General features: G+C 38.0%; 1 protein-coding gene across 1 annotated transcript in view; it reads left to right on the forward strand.

Annotated features, from left to right (window-relative positions):
- Window positions 1-5,939, forward strand: part of CAMK4 (calcium/calmodulin dependent protein kinase IV) — a 140,612-nt gene extending 134,673 nt beyond the window's left edge. Inside the window, exons 11-12 of the mRNA XM_036409396.2 lie at window positions 4,039-4,191; window positions 5,240-5,939. Coding sequence (XP_036265289.1) covers window positions 4,039-4,191; window positions 5,240-5,680 — 594 coding nt within the window. The 3' untranslated portion in view covers window positions 5,681-5,939. The remainder of the gene's footprint in view (window positions 1-4,038; window positions 4,192-5,239) is intronic.
- Window positions 5,940-17,984: the final 12,045 nt, after the last annotated feature.

Here is a 17,984-nt window from a genome sequence, read left to right on the forward strand (position 1 = left end):
GCTATTACTTAGATTTGGTTGTATTTCAAATAAAACAGTTTTTCTTGAAATGTTTAAACTTATTAAAATATCCTAATACTAACACAAGTCCCACCATGCATCATTGGCATTGTAAATAAGTTACACTATACTAAGTGCATTCTATTTGCTTTTTGTTGTTGTTGGCTTGATTTACTCTGCTTGTCACTTAGGCTTCTATTGAAGTTTGTTTGCATTCAGAAAATGAATGGGGAGATGGCCCACCAGTTCTAAAATAAAGAGGATACTAACATGTAATTAAACATTTACCATCCATCCTCTAGAAAAAAAAATTATGCAGAAATTACTAAAGACTGACTTTTGAATCACAGAAATTAGATCTCCAAGGGATCTAAGATGACTTCTCTCATTTTTAAAAATATATGTTTTTTTTAATTAATTTCAAAGAGGAAGGAAGAGATAAAAAACATCAGTGATGAGAGAGAATCCTTGATTGGCTGCCTCCTGCATGCCCCACACTGGGGATCATGCCCCACAACTTGGGCATATGCTCTGAATGGGGACTCGCACCCTACCTCCTAGTTCATAGATCGACGCTCGACCACTGAGCCAAAAGGGCCAGGTGCTTCCCTCGTTTTTAAGATGAATGTGCTAAAGCCCAGAGAAAGGGAAATGACTGTCCAGGGTCACAGAGCTTCCTAGCAAAACGTCATTGTCAGGAACTAAAGAATCAGGTGTCCAGATCCCTCATCCGAAGCTTTTCTCCCCTCCATTTTCTTCCCTCCATCCATGTTCTTTCATGAGGCAGATCTCCGGTAGGCCATGACTTTTCAAGTGTGCCTAGGGAGTGAGGGAGGATGTGTGGCATGTGGATGTGTCATCCCAACTTTGCCCTCAAGTCAGGCCCCACACTCCTAAACATTTCTTGAATCCATCCACTTCTCTCCACTGCCACCACCACTGTCCAGCCCACACTCTAGTCTCTCCCACTGGACCACTGTCACAGCCTCCTGTTTGCTCTTCCTGCCTCCTCTCATGACCTTCTCTACACAGGACTCACAGGTATGGTCTTATAAATAAATCACATCATGTCAAGTCTCTTAGGATCAATCCAAGCTCTATAACAAGATCTACTCACATTGCCTGGCCTGGAGCCTGTCATCCTCTCTCATGCCTTTGATTTCCCATCGCTCTCCTTTGGTCTCTGCACTCCAGTGCACCAGACTTCCAGTCCCTGGTTCATGTAGCTCTGGATTCGGGCCATTGTTCTCTCTTCTGCCTTGTAATGTTCTTTCCGCCATTCCTCCCCCCTTTGCCTCCCTACCATCACACACACACACACACACACACACACACACACACACACACACCCTCTTGCAGGGGTAACTCATCTGCAAGCCTTAGCTGTCATTTGACATCCTCGGAGAGGCTTAGTCTGCCCCTCTTTGGCAGTCCCTCCTCCTCCCTTTGCTAAATTTTTCTTTTGCCCTTAGACTGCCTCTTTCATGATAGTCACCACCTATATTTGCTTGTGCAAAAGCCTTCCTTAAACTTTGGAAGAGGATGAAACATATGTGCCCAGATCTTAGTGCCATATGGATATGTAATACAGACTATAAATGTTTACTGAATGAAACAATGAATCAGGACAGAGATCATTGGTTTTTAAAAGTTGGACACAGCTGGATTCAAGTGCCCCTTCCTCACAACCTAAAGGTATAACCTTGGGCTTGTTATATAATCTGTCTATGATTTAGTTTTCTTATCTGGAATGACACTGGTACCTATCTCTAGATTGTTGGGAGACTTAAAGGATATAGTACATGGTAAGTAATGACCACCAACCCAATTATAATTCCTTTACTTAGCCCTCCTTTTATATTTTTTTATCCCTTCCAAAATTAAATGCATAAGAATGTTAGTTAGCAGTGATGTTTCTTAAATTAACTAAATTCTGTTAGTCAATAAATTTACAAAGCTTCAGAACCAAAAGAATCCTGAATCTGTACTTACTAACAGAACCCACATCTGTTCTGTCTTCAACAGAGGCAACAGTGCCAATGAGAGGGGAATCAGGTTGTAAGGGGGCTCTAGGATATTTGTAAGGTTTGGATTTGAAGCCTGGACCTCTCTGACCTTCTGCAAGTTTTTTTTTTTTTGTTTGTTTTGTTTTGTTTTTTAACAATTTATTGCTTCAATATCTTCAAATGTAAAGATTAATGATGCTGGTATATGTAAATTTCCAGTAACTATTGTCTTTCAATAAATTCTTTGTATTTTCTTGAGGAGGAGAATGGTAATCATGAGGAAGAGTGAAACGATAATTGGAAAATATCTAATTGTCAAGGATATTGTTAAAGATTAGGTATCATTTACATAAAAAGTATTATGTTCACCTGTTCAACAGATGATAGCTATGACTACTATCAGATTTTCATTTATTGCTGTGCATTTATTTTCTTAATCATCTGTACCTCCTTCCACCTCTTCCCATATTTTAAGCCTAAGAAGTCTCATGTCTTTGCCCTCTACAAATTTAGTGTCTTTACCCCAAACACACATTTCTTTGCATATTTTACAGAAAAGCAAAAGGAGAAGTGGATATTTATACTTAATTTGCCATGCTTCATGATTTTGATAGCCTGTGTTCAGTTCTTCTTAGATTATTGGAGTTAGAAAAGACCTCAGGCCTTAAATCATTCGAAGTTCCTCATTTTACACCTGAGTAGACCAAAGGTCAGAGAAGTTAACTGCCTGAGGCACTACTGTGTACTGACAAGATGAAATCTGAGGTAGCACAGACCTGAGTTTGAATACACTTTCCACCAATTACAAGTTGACCATAGACAAGTTACTAAATCCTTCTGAGCTTCCTTTCATCCCTCCTTTATGAATTGATGCTATGCAAAGGATTATATACGTTTTTAAAATTATATATCGATATATATATATAACTGATGATAGCCATGACTACTATGATTTTCATATGTATATGAGTACGCGCGCGAGGACACACACACACACACACACACTGGAGGCCCAGTGCACAAAAATTCGTGCACTCAAGGGGGGGTAGTCCCTCAGCCCATTCTGTGCTCTTTCGCTGTCTGGAAGCCCTTGGGGGATGTCCGATTGATGTCCACTCTCTGTAGGCTGCTGCAGAAGTGGGAGAGGCTCTGTGAGCCTGGCTTTTCTTATTATATAGGATGAATGGATTTACAAAGGTAATGAGGTCATGTAACTAAGGGGCCCAGGAGAGTGTCCATCAGCACTCAGTTCACAGTAGGTCGTTGTCTAGGGTCACAGGAAGTAGGGCTTAAACATGCCTGCTGACTTCAAATAGTCTCTGACTTATTCCAGATCCCCTCTTCTTAGCCTTATTTGGGTTGTTAATCTTCCGGGCAATTTATTGTCTGCTCTTTCTCAGGAGTAGGGGTAAACCTCCCAGAATGGGCTGCCATGGCCGAATTCAGTTCTTAAAACAAATAATGTTCCCAAGCCACTGACATCTTACTTTGATTCTAAATAGGCTTTTACCCCTGCACTCTGCTTATTTCTTCAAGTATCCAAAGGTTTAGAGTGAACCGTAAATGTATGCATTGTGGCATAATCATGAAGGCTATGATACTATCCCATTTTTGTCACTTAAATCCCCACAGAATGAGTGATGATGAGCAAATGATTCCATCTTCACTGAGACATATTAGAAGTTCTGAATTCTAAGTGATGTGAAGTGCAGCCTAGTATTATTCAGATGCCGGTTCTCCTTGAAAGAGCTTTCACTCCACAGGCCAGCCAGGACCTGTTTCTTTGACCTCTATTGGAAAGTCTTCTCACAGTTTGGGCTCTCAGGGGGTATACACCACTGTTTTTTCACTCCCTCAGCTACCGCTGCCTAAAGCCATTCTTACCCAAGGTGGCCTCTGATAGCTTCAAAAATAAAAATTTTTTTTTTTTTTAAGTATATTCAGGGAAACAGAATCAGACCTAGAAGTTCACAAGCTGAGGGGCAAGCCCAAATCACCATAAAAATCTCCTTATGTATCTTTATCACTTCAGGTCAGGAAATTAATTGTTTTGGATCCTAAGAAACGGCTGACTACTTTCCAAGCTCTCCAGCACCCATGGGTCACAGGTAAAGCAGCCAATTTTGTACACATGGATACTGCTCAAAAGAAGCTCCAAGAATTCAATGCCCGGCGCAAGCTTAAGGTAAGATGGCATTTGATTTGTTTGTTTTAAAGATGTCTCCCTTATCTTGAACTATCAAAGACAATTCCACCATTCTTCCTTCATCTAATACTACAATATATTCATCTCCTGCAGTAACAGGAAAATCCTGCTTTGAGATCCCAACCGTGCTAGTATAAAACCACTTACAGTCTTAAATTATCCGTGATAGTAATTTACCGTTAACTAAAGGAAATGTGTTGTATACTGAGATTTACTCACCAAATACATTATCACTGCTTCTCATTTACTTAAAGCTGACCTTAAATGGCATTAAGAAATTGATATTTACTCAGAAAGTTGTCTTCTTCCTTGAATGTGTGAATATTGGGAAACACTCTTTAAAAACTATGTTTTATAATGTATATATAATTAGCATATTTGGTAAAAATTTTTAAAATTCAAATGATATAGAAAATTATCCAGAGAAATATATCTATTTTTATAAGGCATATGTGGAATAGAGAAAACAGCTTTTCTCATATATTGGTGTTAGGACCAACTATATGTACAAGAATTTTAGAGAATAGCTGGGGGCAAAAAATGGTGCTCGACTCAAATATCACTTATAGGCCGATACTAAATAAACCTGACAAGTTTCATGGTTAACCTAATTTAAAATATCTGGATTAAATAACCTTAACTCTGTATTTCTAAAATAAATCTAACCATGGAACTCTTTTATCCCTATAACCTCTAAAATAATACATCTATGGAACCAATGTTTCATGAAACAAATACTTTGGAAAACACACTCTAAAATATTTGAAAACTGGTAATTCATGGACAAACACATTTACTCGGGCTTTCATTTATCCACATAATTAAATACACAGACTGGTTTGGGATTAGAGAGACTTTTCTGTTATTTCTCCAAACGAGTTTTCATATAACAATCTTGGTATAATAATATTTTGAAAGGTGGAACACTAACATAAAAAGCAAACTTCCTAAATGCAAAGTTGAGATTAGGCTCTAGTTTGGGATTTTCAGTGGTGGTGACACCTAACCCTTCTCTGCTTCCAATCAGGCAGCAGTGAAGGCCGTGGTGGCCTCCTCCCGGCTGGGCAGTGCCAGCAGCAGCCATGGCAACATTCAGGACAACCAGAAGGCCAGCCGAGAGCCATCTCCAATACAAGATGGCAGTGAAGCTGTTAAAGCTGTTCCAGCTGTTCCAGAAGAGGTTAAAAAAGATGGGGCCCAATTGGCAGCCAAGATGGCAGAGGCTGAGCTGTTCAACATATGGGCTTCAGAAGATCAAGAGGCTGATACAAATGAAGCTGAGGCCGACATGACAGTGCCCGAGTCACCAGAGGATGGGATAGAGGTGGCTGACCCAGAAGCAGAGGAGAGCCCTGCAGAGGAGCAGGTGAACATAGTGGAGGAAGAAGAGGAGCCTGAAGAAGAGCAAGAAGAGCCTGCTCTGGGATTGGGAGCTGAGCAGAATGATGCGGTCCTGCCAGAGCACTAAGCTGGCTTCCTTCCAACCTGGAAGCCAACTCCTGGTACTTCATACATTTCGTTCTTCAGCAAGGAAGGTGTGGAAGCATGATGTGCGCTATAGTGATTCTGTTTTTGAGGTGCAAAAAAATACATGTATATCAGCTGGTAATCCTAACTTCAATGCATGTGACTGCTTTATGAAAAATAGTGTTTTCTATGGTATGTAATGGATACTTAATACCAATGAGAGTTAAATTTGAAATAAGTAAACACAACATTTAAAAACATGCATTTTCAGGGACCAGTAGCACACATTTTAAGTAAATATTAACTGGTTTTTGCTTTGAAAACCTAACCATCCAGTACCCTTTGGACTTCTTCACAAGGCAGTCATCTTTTCGGACTGTTCTTCAGTCAGTACTAGGTAGTGCTCTAAGATGTATTTCTATGACATTCACATTCTACTTATTATCATCAGTGTGTTTAAAATGTTTACAAGGAGATGGTTATACTTTATAGTTGTATGGCATGTGTAAAAAAAACCTAAGAGTAAGAAACTGAAGCATCCTATAAGGGCCATGAAGCTATATGCTCCAAAGCTTGTGTAGAGAATGCTTTTTTATTTATCCTTAGTTATATATTCTATATTACTAATAACCAAAAATATTCTATGATACAGTTGTTCTATTTTACAATCCTAAGGAAAGTATTTTACCAATTCATCCTTCATTGCTATCTCATGGACAACACTTAGGGAGGAGTAAAAAATTTTAGGGAAGTCCTAACTGGTTTGGCTCAGTGGATGGAGTGTCAGCCTGTGGACTGAAAGTTCCCAGGTTCAGTTGGTCCCAGGTTCGATTCCAGTCAAGGGCGCATGCCTGGTTTGCAGGCTGGGTCCCCAATAGGGAGCATGCAGGAGGCAGCCAATCAATGATTCTCTCTCATCATTGATGTTTCTCTCTCTCCTTTCCTCTCTGAAATCAATAAAAATATATTTTAAAAAATAATTTTAGGGAAGAAAAAGGGGTAAGGACAGGATAAGACTAAGACTTAGAATAACAAATATTGACATCATTTTTTAAGTAAAATTGGATTTATTAATGAATGTGTACAACTTGAAAGATAGGAGCATTGTTATGGATAAACTTTATAATTACCAAGTTCCAAATATTTAGAAAAATCTCCACAGGCTGATGCCAAAATGTCTGAATAGAGTGGGAATAGTATTTCATTGAAAGATCATTCATTAAAAAATCATTTATTTTACTAGAATAAGGAAACATTTTGGTTTATAAAATCTTTTTTCCCTTTCAATTGATGGTTATTTAAATATACTGATTATAAACAAGATATTTTTAAAAAGCTAGTATATCTTTTTCTCACACTTGGAATGAAGTGCCCACATTTTGCAACGTAGCTTTGAAAGTGTTCATGTCAATTTAGGACAGTACAACTTTTCATTTACCTTAAAAAACAAAAAGAAAAGGAAGGAGGAAAAAGCACTGATTTTAAGTCAGACTTGAGAAGCTGTAACACTAGACTTTATACTTTACTATGATTTTTTCCCAAAAATATCTCTTTGATTTTAATATATAAACCTTTCCCTTATAGAAATCACATTTAAATTACAAGTACCTCAGATTTATTTCATTTGAAATGAAATGAACATTTATGAAATTATGTATCACATGTTGGTACACTTTCATTTAAAAAAAGAATTACATTCGATGTACAAAATTATAATAAAAAATTACTATAGCATAAAATTATTCCAAAAAAGAGATCTTAAAAAAAATTATTTGGGTACTTCCTCAAAGCTATTGTATTGGACAATGAAATAAAATCTCTGGTTTCCAGGGTGATTGGACCTTGGCAGACCTTCCGCTTTCCAAGCACAAATCTTCCTTTACAGCTATTCTCCTGAGAAGAAAACAAGGTAGGATTTCTCATCTTCCATAATTGAAGGGCCTAACAGGTCGCTGACATGGAGGAAATAGCCCTCAAGTGAGGCACATCATCTGGGCTCAGAGAAAGGTGATTTTTGTTTTATTTTATTTTAATTAGTAGAGAGTACTTATCCTCTTCTTGTCTGTTTCTTTCAATCTTTCTCTCTCTCAAAATTTCCATTTCAGCTATTATAAAGGGCTCACTATTTTTAACCTCTAAGATGCCTTTTTTTTTTTTTTTTTTTTTTTTTTTTTTTTTTTACTAAGCATTAAGATTTCCATTAAAAAAGATAAATTGCGTGGTGTACTTTTCCCAGTGAGACTTCACAGGTCTGTACAGTAAAAGTTCCATATATTTCAAATGGGAAGAAGAGAGGGAAAAGAGATCTTAATTATAGAATGGCAATTAGTTGGAAGATCAGATCATACCATCCCTCCCAGCCACCTCCATTTTGTTCCCAGGGCAGTTCTGTCATCCAGCACCCAGGGCTGCTGTCAGTGGCTGGCCCTGTGGATGTCAGAAACAGCACTGTGAATGCCAAGGCCAGTGTCAATGGGAGAGTTTGACCCATCTAAATGTGTACACATGCCTATTCCTTGATGAGTTCTAGAGGGTGTAAGGTAATTTATTTTTAATCTATAAATTGCACTCTTTAAAAATCACTGGAAGTTTTAAATCTTGACTTTTATGTTAAAGTTTTAATAATGCCTAAATAGTGGCTAATTTAGTCATTTCAGTGGAAAACAAGTCAAGTTTTCATAACAATGGATCCTTTCCTAAAATTAAAAAGTATATTTAAAAAATAGAAAAAAGTACAACATAGGTTCAAATTATTGGGTTAACATTTTGAAAGAACTGCAAACATTGATATTACCTGTTGAAATGGGATAGATCATCTCTCTCAGATTATTTAGCTAAATAATGGCAGACAGATCTTTATTTTGACAAACTACTTCATAATGTTACCCTTTTCAAATTATATTTAAAGCAAAAGAATTAAGGGAATTTTAGCAAAGAACAATAAATTATGTTTTACGTTTTAGAGCTGACAGTTACATAACATTATTTTTTAAAATATATATTTTATTCATTTTTTACAGAGAGGAAGAGAGAGGGACAGAGAGTTACAAACATCGACGAGAGTCATCGAACAGCTGCCTTCTGCACACCCCTCTCGGGGGATGTGCCCGCAACCAAGGTACATGCCCTTGACTGGAATCGAACCCGGGACCCTTTAGTCCGCAAGCCGATGCTCTATCCACTGAGCCAAACCGGTCTCGGCCTATATTACATTATTGATTTTTGTTTTCAGAGTAGTTCAGATGCGTAGCATAACCTAGGTTATTTTCCCAGAAAGGACAATCTTGATCTCTGCTATTTAAAAAGCCTAATTGGAATCCCAGTGATTTTTCTCAACCTGTAAAGCTCATTCATTCCACGAATACATGAATAAGGTAGAAGTTAGAATAATATGGTTGAAGTTTCAGTATTTCCCAAACTTTTGACATATGTGTACCCCTTCTATAATTTTTGTAACGCTGAGTACCCCTCGTACTCATGAGAACGTAGAATTAGGCGCAGCTAAGCACAATGCAGTGCATATCCCCACCAAACTCCGGTGCAACGCGTACCCCCACCAAACTCTTCCCGTACCCCTGGGGGTACGCGTACCACACTTTGGGAAACACTGAAAGTGCTGCCTAATATAAATATGATGCAATCCACATACATAATTTAAAATTCTCTTTAGCCACTTAAAAAATACAACAAAGTATTAGGCAAATTTAACTGTATATCTTAATCTAACATATCCAAACTATTATTCTAGCATACCAATATGAATAATTAATATTTTAAATGTTTGTTTTTATACTGTATTCAAAATCAGGAGATGTTACACCGTTGATAAATCAAGTGCTCAATAGCCACATGTGACTAATGGTTACTTTATCGGAATAGTACTATTCTAGAGCGTTTTCTAAACAAAATGACACCTGAATTTCTATGCTAGATTATTAGATTTGAGCTGCTTCCGTTTTCCACACTGATGAGTAGGTAGGAAGCCAAAAGGGAAATATTTCAGACAAGTCATAGCCTGAAATAAGTAAAAACTCTGCTGGCCACTTCTGTGTTGTCATGTGCTTCAGAGGAGTGTTTCCCAGCATGACTTGTAGAGGACGATTCTTTGCTGGGCATTGCTAATTGTCAGTTGGCCATAGCCCCTCTGATCCCTTTGGGCCCTGGAATCTTGACTGTAGGCTAGTCTCTCCTGAGTACTGCCATGGACCTAGCAAATTCCTGTGGACCCATATTTACTGTGGGTGAACCATATGTCCCCAGTCAGGAAGGACTGCACAGAGAACCTTAATAGGATTTTGTAGGCCTGGACTCAGTTGGCACCATCCTTGTGTTGCAGGCAAGTTATTTCTGGAAATCTAACACATACCATATTTGAATAATGTAAATTACATGATGAGGACAATAAGTCCCCAAGTGTGGATATGACCATCAGCTGGCTATTTTATTATTTTTTACATTTTCTTAGAAGGGTTTAATCAACACTGCCATTACACATGGATTCAAATGACTTTTAAATACTTCTTACATACTGCTATTTTAGAATAATCCTCAATGTTCCATAGCCATTTTTAGTGGCAGACTTAAAAAGAACAGTTTGCCTTATACTGTGACCTCAATTACATAGCATTTTAAACATATTTTGTAATTTAGAATATCTAGCAATCCCTTTTTCCAGTTTCATATGGCAAGGTAACTGCCTGGGTTGCCCACAAACTGAAGATTTAAAGAGAGCCATTTTGTTTCATAACTCAATGTGTGTGTGGTTATTTTTTACAGAAGCATCTGGTTGCATTCGAAATTAGGGTAAAAAAAAAAAAAGTAAATGCCAGAAAAGGCAGAGTAAAATTAGTAAACCATTTATTCTGTTTTAGGATTATTTTTGCAAAGCAAATGCAAAAAGAAAAAGTCAACAAAGTGAATCAGCACTAGGTTTTTCTTGAGGGTTAACTTGATATATAATTGACATAATTACAATGCCATTATGTAATTTACTTGTCATTGCAGAGTATACAGTATACTATTTTAGATGGTGCAAAGTTTCCAGACTTTTACCTACATAATAGCACTTGTAATGTCCTTGTAATTGCTGTGTATTAGGTCATATTCCAGTTTTCTTAATGCTCATCACTAATGTGTCCTTTGATCATAGTTAGCATCTGCATGGTTCCTGGTTAAGTACCAAGTAATAGTTAGACTGTGTGTGTGTGTGTCTTCGGTGTTTTTTTTAAACATTTATGCACATGTAATCTCAATGTTGGTATTATATTAATAATATTCATAACCATATGATAAGCAGAAATGTACGCAGTCATTTTCTATAATTTTTTCAACATTTTTTTCTTCCCCTGGCACAACTCAGGAGAATTTTCTGGTCCCTCGGCAAATAGAGAAAATAAAAGACCACAGGAGAGAAATCAGCTATCCACTCATAGTAACCAAGTTCAGCATTTCCTCTTTCTATATTTTGCCCTATTTAGTACCAATTTTTGTCATTATTACGCCTTTCAGATCACTTCAGCTTATGAAGTCCAATCATTTATATACTTATCTTGGAGAGCAATAATAAACCTGACTAATGTATACTTCCTTGTTTAAAATTCTAGTTTTCATAAATGCTTGTGATGTACTTGAGGATTTGCTTGATTTTCAACTCTCAGCTTCTCTGTCGCCTGGGCCAGAGGTCCACCTAGGCAGGATGCAAGTCTTCTCATGACGGGACTCCGTGGCAGGAATCAGGCATTGCTCTAGAGAAGACTCTAGGCATCTGACCTGGTTGAGTGCACATGAGCCAAATGGAAGAATACCTCTTCCCAAGTTCTGATGGTAAGTGATGCTGTTCGACTGTTGGTGTATTGCCTGCCGGTCCTCAGTCATGGAAAATGGGATTCCACCAGTCACTTGCTCTTCCCAGTATCTTGGTTTGCTACCACTTGTTCCATGCCTCTGGCCATCAGGCTGTCCTTTAGGACTGTGAGATCCCACACTGGTTGCAGATATGTGGGGTCTTTGGTAGCCCAGAACCTACTTTGGAACTAAGACTGCAAAATTACACTGAGTTCCTAAGAGTTTTTCAGCATTTTTTGAAGAAGTTTTGACATGGACATCTTGACCTGGAAATCCATGGATATGGAATATACCCATGAGATCTTTGCAGTGACTCATTGTACTCAAAATGACAAATACTATGTTTCAGTCAGATTAAAGAAGAATCTTTCTTGCCCATTTAAAAGATCATTTCAAGCTACTCAATGCAATAGAATTCACATTAAAGTTTTTGAAAGTTGTTGTTTTCCCTAAGGATTCTCACTCTGAGTCAGTTGTGGATGATAAAAATTTACTAGGTTTGTCCTTTGTCTTTTCCTTGGTACATGTATGGTAGCTAATCTGGTTTGTAAAGGATACAAGTATGAGTTTTGTGTCTTTTTTTTTTTTTAACTTATCTCATGACTGCCTCCTCTAACCTGACCTGTTCCATAGCCTATCATGCAGCAATACAGGATACAGATAGTGTATTCATGACAGACAATTTTGTTTACACTGTTATCGTCAAGGTTATTCATGCCAGAAGTTCCTAAGGTGTTTGTTCACACACAGTCTCAGTAATATTTTCATGGCTGCCCTAACGCCACAAGAATTACCTACTGTAACCACTTTATTAAGTAGTTAGGTCCAAACAATATAATAGGGTGAAAGGTGATTATTAGTAAAAGAGTTAGGGGTTGATGTTTATACTCTTTCTTATTTGAATGCCAATCATTCTCTTATCTATGGTTTTTGTGATACACATATAAAATATGGGTATTTTTAAAAAAGTAATTTTCCCAAGGAAATGAATTTAAATCTCCCAAGAATAGTTTTCAGGAGTTAGGCAAACTATGGTTTACAGACCAAAACTGCCTGAGGCCGGCTTTTTTTTTTTTTTTTTTTTAAATAAAGTTTTACTAGAACATGATCACTCTCATTTATTTATATATTATCTCTGGTTGCTGTCATGCTACCAGGCCCAGAAAAGCCTAAAATGTTTACAGAAAATAAAAATTAATGAAAAAAGACCACCACATGCCGAAATCCCTTTGGCTCGGTGGACAGAGCGTCGGTCTGCAGACTGGAGGGGTCCCGGGTTCGATTCCTGTCAGGGGCATGTACATTGGTTGTGGGCACATCCCTGGTGAGGGGTGTGCAGGAGGCAGCTGGTCGATGTTTCTCATTGACGTTTCTGGCTCTCTATCCCTTTCCCTTCCTCTCTGTGAAAAATCAATAAAATATATCTTAAAAAAACACACCACCACAAACCCTGGCTTTTCATAGCACGCCATGCCTTTTGGTGACATCTAGGGAATAAAGATTCCTATGCTCTAGATTCCTTCTCCTCAGCTTAAGGTTCCTGTTCTCATTTGCTTCTTAGGAAGGTGGGAGAGCTTTATTTCTATTGCAGATAGTCTTACCACAATAACTCTGCTGAAAGTAGAACTTAACCGTAAAATTTCCCTACAGAATTAAAATTTCAAAATTGCAACATTCCTAAAGAAAGAGTATGAACTGACTTGGGCGAGAGGGGAATTAGAAAGCTTTCTACCACTCTGAGCATGTTTTAGAAATTCGACGCTTATATTGAAAATCATGTAATGATATCTTATAGTGCTATTTCACAGTTAAGTCAATTCGGAGCTGTTATTTAGTAAGCTAAGAAATAAGAGAGCCCTTTGGTCTAAGTCCTTCCAAATATTTTCAAGTAGTTCAAATCATTTAGTCATTTTTAGGAAATGTGCTTTATTATGACATTCCATGACAATGACTTGCTCATCAATAGCTCAGGGAGCAGGCAGATGGCCAATTATTTCATGCAAGAAAGCTTCTTTTCAATCTCCAATCTCCATGTTTTTCTGGTGGTTACATAATTTACTTGAAAAGTGGGGGCCTTGAGTAAATGCTTGCCTTTACTGTTATTACATATTTAAAAACCTAAGAAGGGCCCTTTTTTAGTCTCTGTCTTAGAGGAATTATTCATTCCATCGTTTCTGCCTAAGGGAAGCAGGACTTACCAATATTGAGAAATGTAGGCATGCATGACCTTTGTGTTTGACTTTCAACATCTGCAGACAAGGTTACAAGTTAAGTATCAAGTAGAAAACCTATCATCAACTTATTAAGAATACCTAAAATTATCATGACTCTAGTTAAATAATGTATTGTTTTCTAGAAATTGTTGTAGCAATTAATATGATGTAACCACTGACACACACTGTAGAGTTCCGGGGAGGGGGGGAGAGGGAAGGAAGGGGTGAACTGTCTGCCAGCTCCTGATGTATGTAGGAGGGAGACAATTAGAAAGGGAGAGGGAAAAGATAAAATCTAGATTAGGATTCCATATTCATACCTGCCTATTTTTCATAATTGCTCAGTTTGAAAGCAGTTGTTAGTAGACTTAAAAGCATTTCTCTATTTCCCTCCACATCTGGGTTACCTGCTTCTCTTGGAAATGAATAGACCCATGTCAATAACTAATGTCCCCTAAACTCCACTGTTTAAAATGGTTCTGAGAGGAAAATTAGACCTACATCACAAGCACACTTTTAAGGAAATGATTTGCTAGTTTTGAAGCTTCCAGGAATATCCCATTCCAGGAATCCATTGTCTCAGTAAACTTTCACTGAGGAACTATTATATACAATGAAGGAATCAGAATGAATTCAGCTACTCTAGGAGTGAGTTTTGTAGTTGGAGAAACAAGTTTTCATGTGTAGCCCATGCTATATCTACACGGACAGTAAGCCTCTAGGGATGGAAAGAAGAAAAGCTCCTTTTTGCCTGGAATGATCAAGGAAAGCTTCCTGGGAACACTGGCTGGATTTAAAGGATGAGGAGAGTCTTTGCAGGTAGGGAGGAGGAAGGGGATGCATCTGGCAGAAAAATTTAGAGTGAAGAAATGCAAGGCAAGGTGGTGAAGGAACAACTTGGGGTTGAAAGGCTGAAACCTAAGGGAAGTGTTGCTAAGACTACACAAAAGTCTCAGATCTTGTGCAAATGTGAATAAGAAACCACTGTGCTCCTTTCTTATTCTTGGAAGACACATGTGTAGCATTTCCTCAGAGGACATAGCCCTCTGTGATCTCCTATGCACTTTACTAATTTGGGGCATCCCTAAGCAGAATAAAAATCACCCAAGACATCAAAGACATTTTTGCACATCGTCAGTTGATGCAAAGACTGCCTTGGCTAGGTCTCCACTGACAGCAGAGTAAATAATGATAGTGATTATCTGAATATGTTTTTGCAGAACTCCAATATCTGAATAACTCCCTGTGACTCTAGAAATCACCCAACAGCCTGCATCAAGTTACTTCTGCTATAGTTATTTTAACCCTTTAATAATGATCTGATCTGAAAAGGCAATCCCTGCAGTTGAGATATCTGTACACTTACACTTCAAAAGATAAGCTGTACAAAAAAAACCCTAAGTCTCAGACAATAAAATTTAAAAATGTTCACAGCTGCTTTCCTCAAACATCAAGCTGATGGCTGTCAAGTCTTCTTCATCCCTCTTTTGCCCCTGCACACACCCTTCTATAAATCCCTTTTTATATCATTCTTTGCAGGCAGTGTTTGACACCCATCTTCAAAACATTTTTAATACCCATTTGGATCAGATTACGGCATATATACATTAGTTGTATTGCCACTTCGTTTGTTTCAGATCATGCCTGTGATTGTGAATGGCTGCATTATTCTTTAGGGCAAATGAAATGGAAAGAGGAACAAAGATTGGCTATCATATAAGTGATGAAAGGGAAACTAAGATATAGATACAAGGAGGAATCAGAAAACACAGCTTAGCAGGCATTAAGAAAAGAATGCCTCCTACAAGGGTTCTTTAGGCTTATGTGGCATTATCTGGTAAGTCTGTCTAGTTTTTTGTAGAGAAATTTGTATTCCTGGGTTGTCAAAAGTTTACTGAACTGGAGGGACATAAGTATGAAGGATTAGATGACAGGACACCATTATAGAGAGGAAACCTACCTCTCCAGTAGTTTAGATTAGCCAGTCAAAAACATTGCATGTAGGATTTGGAGGTTTCTATAATAATAAAAGCATAATATGCAAATCAACTGAACTTCTGGATGAAGCCGGGGCTGCAATGTCGTGCATTGGGCCTCTAGTATATGTATAACCAGGTTACTCAACTTAATGGTCCTGTCAGGTCCTTTCTTCTTCATCCCTCTTTTGCCCCCCATACACACTCTTCTATAAGTCCCTATTTATATCTAGTATATGTATAAAACTATTAGTTTACACAGCCAAGATCACACACTATCTTCCCAACTTCTGATTGAAAAGTGATTTTTAAAGCTTGTCAAAATGGTGCTATCGACTCCTTAAATACAAAGATAGATTTATCATTACTTTTTTTTAGGTAAACATGTAAGTCTAACCTGGCCATACATGTAAATGCAGAAAACATTTGTAGAGAGCTCATCAAAACCATGTCCATTAGCTTTTGATTGAGCTACCATATTCTTCAATGGTGGGACTGGCAATGGGTTCCGATTCTCACACAGCACACTCATCGGCTGAGCTGCCCAAAGCTGGGGCAGGCAACACGAGAGCCACACGCAACTGTAGCTTCTTATTGGACTTAAGTTGAATAACATGGTTAAATGACTACATAGGCTCATTTTTTGGGTGTTTTCCAGGAACATAAAGAAATAATATGCAACGTGAGGCAAAATACATATTGGCAAACTGTTGAAACTAACCTTATCCAGGGCCAGGGTTGTTTGAGTAGGTCACCTAGATGTGTCAAAAAAGCAAAACAAAACATGACAAAAGCATATTATCTTGCTGTTGGGAAATCTGTAAAGCAATCTGCACGTACAGTATGGTAATAAATCATCTAGGAGCCCACCAAAACTGTGCATTCTGTGCTTTGAAATGTTACAAGTCGAGTAACACAATGGATGTTCCTCTTACATCTGAAATATGGAGTTGAATCATTCCTTGAGTGTTTTCCCATTCTCTTAGATGAAATTATTCATTTCATAGCATTTTTTAACACTATACAGTAATGTCATTAAAGTCATAACACTATTAAAAGGGGAACTCAGTAATCATTTAATCCAACACAGTCATTTTGTTAAAGAGATATGACACCCAAAAAGAACATGTCTTACCTGAAGTCACAGTTAGTGGCTGAAAAGAGACCTGGGCTGCCCACCTCATAGTCCAATCTCGTGCTCTCTGCACTGGAAAGTCACTTCGCAGAGTACAAGGTAAATGCAACAATTCACACAGAAACTGATTTTTCATTGTAAAGATTTGAAAACAAAGGAAATTAACATCATAACATCTCCCAACGGCAAGCATTCTTTTCCTGTTTATTTTTTCTTCCAGACTTGTAATTATAATGTAATGTTTTGGTATCAACCTAGCACTATAGCACCAACATTTTTGCAGAATCTCCCCATGTCTGATAGCTGCATAATCAGTCTCAATTGTGATTTTTTTTCCCCCTCAGTAACACTACACAAATCCCCTTTTTGTGTTTTGGGAAACCTAAGGACATAATCCTAATGTGAAATTAGTATTATTTGGACCAAGTGCTATTCAGTCATCACTTCATGATGATGCTTTAGAATTTACAGGACCTAAGAATGAGAGGGACAAAACCCCATGCTCACTCTAAGAAGTTGCTGGTTAGCCACATGAGTTGTAAAGATCTGAAAGTCCTTCTTAAGCTCAGCCACTCAATTAGCAATCATTTGTGTGAAAGCTTTGAGAGAGAGATATGAGAGCAGAGTTACCCTCAGAATCACAGCTTGCTACTTCCATTGAATCCCAAATCCTCATTTTGTTGAAAAGACACACATAGCCTAATAAATGACATTTTAATTGAGGCAAGTGCTTGGGAAAAAACCTCTCCCATCTGCCAGTCCATTTTGACTATATGAAACAAATTTTTATTTCAACCTCGCTTTGCACAACCCTTTGACTACTTCCTTTAAAAAAAAAATCAGCTGTCACTTCGGGGATGTCACTAAAGCAAAACCTAAGTAGGAAGGTAAAGCTCCTGAGAAAGAATACCATCAAATGAGTGGAAAGTCTATTTTGGTGCTTGTACACTACATTTGCTCCAGTATTTTGAGAATACAAAACCCGTGGTCCCTCTTGGGAAGCACCTCTCTCTTCCCCTTCCCACCAAGGTGCATCGCCTTTGCCTTTCTAAGATCCAAGGGCCCTCCTGCCTCTGTAATTTGTTTCCTGAGCTTACATTGCCCAACTGGCTCATTTCTACTACCTCTGAAATGTCC

Source organism: Pipistrellus kuhlii, unplaced genomic scaffold (assembly GCF_014108245.1).
Source record: "Pipistrellus kuhlii isolate mPipKuh1 unplaced genomic scaffold, mPipKuh1.p scaffold_m20_p_4, whole genome shotgun sequence".
Taxonomy (NCBI): Eukaryota; Metazoa; Chordata; class Mammalia; order Chiroptera; family Vespertilionidae; genus Pipistrellus; species Pipistrellus kuhlii.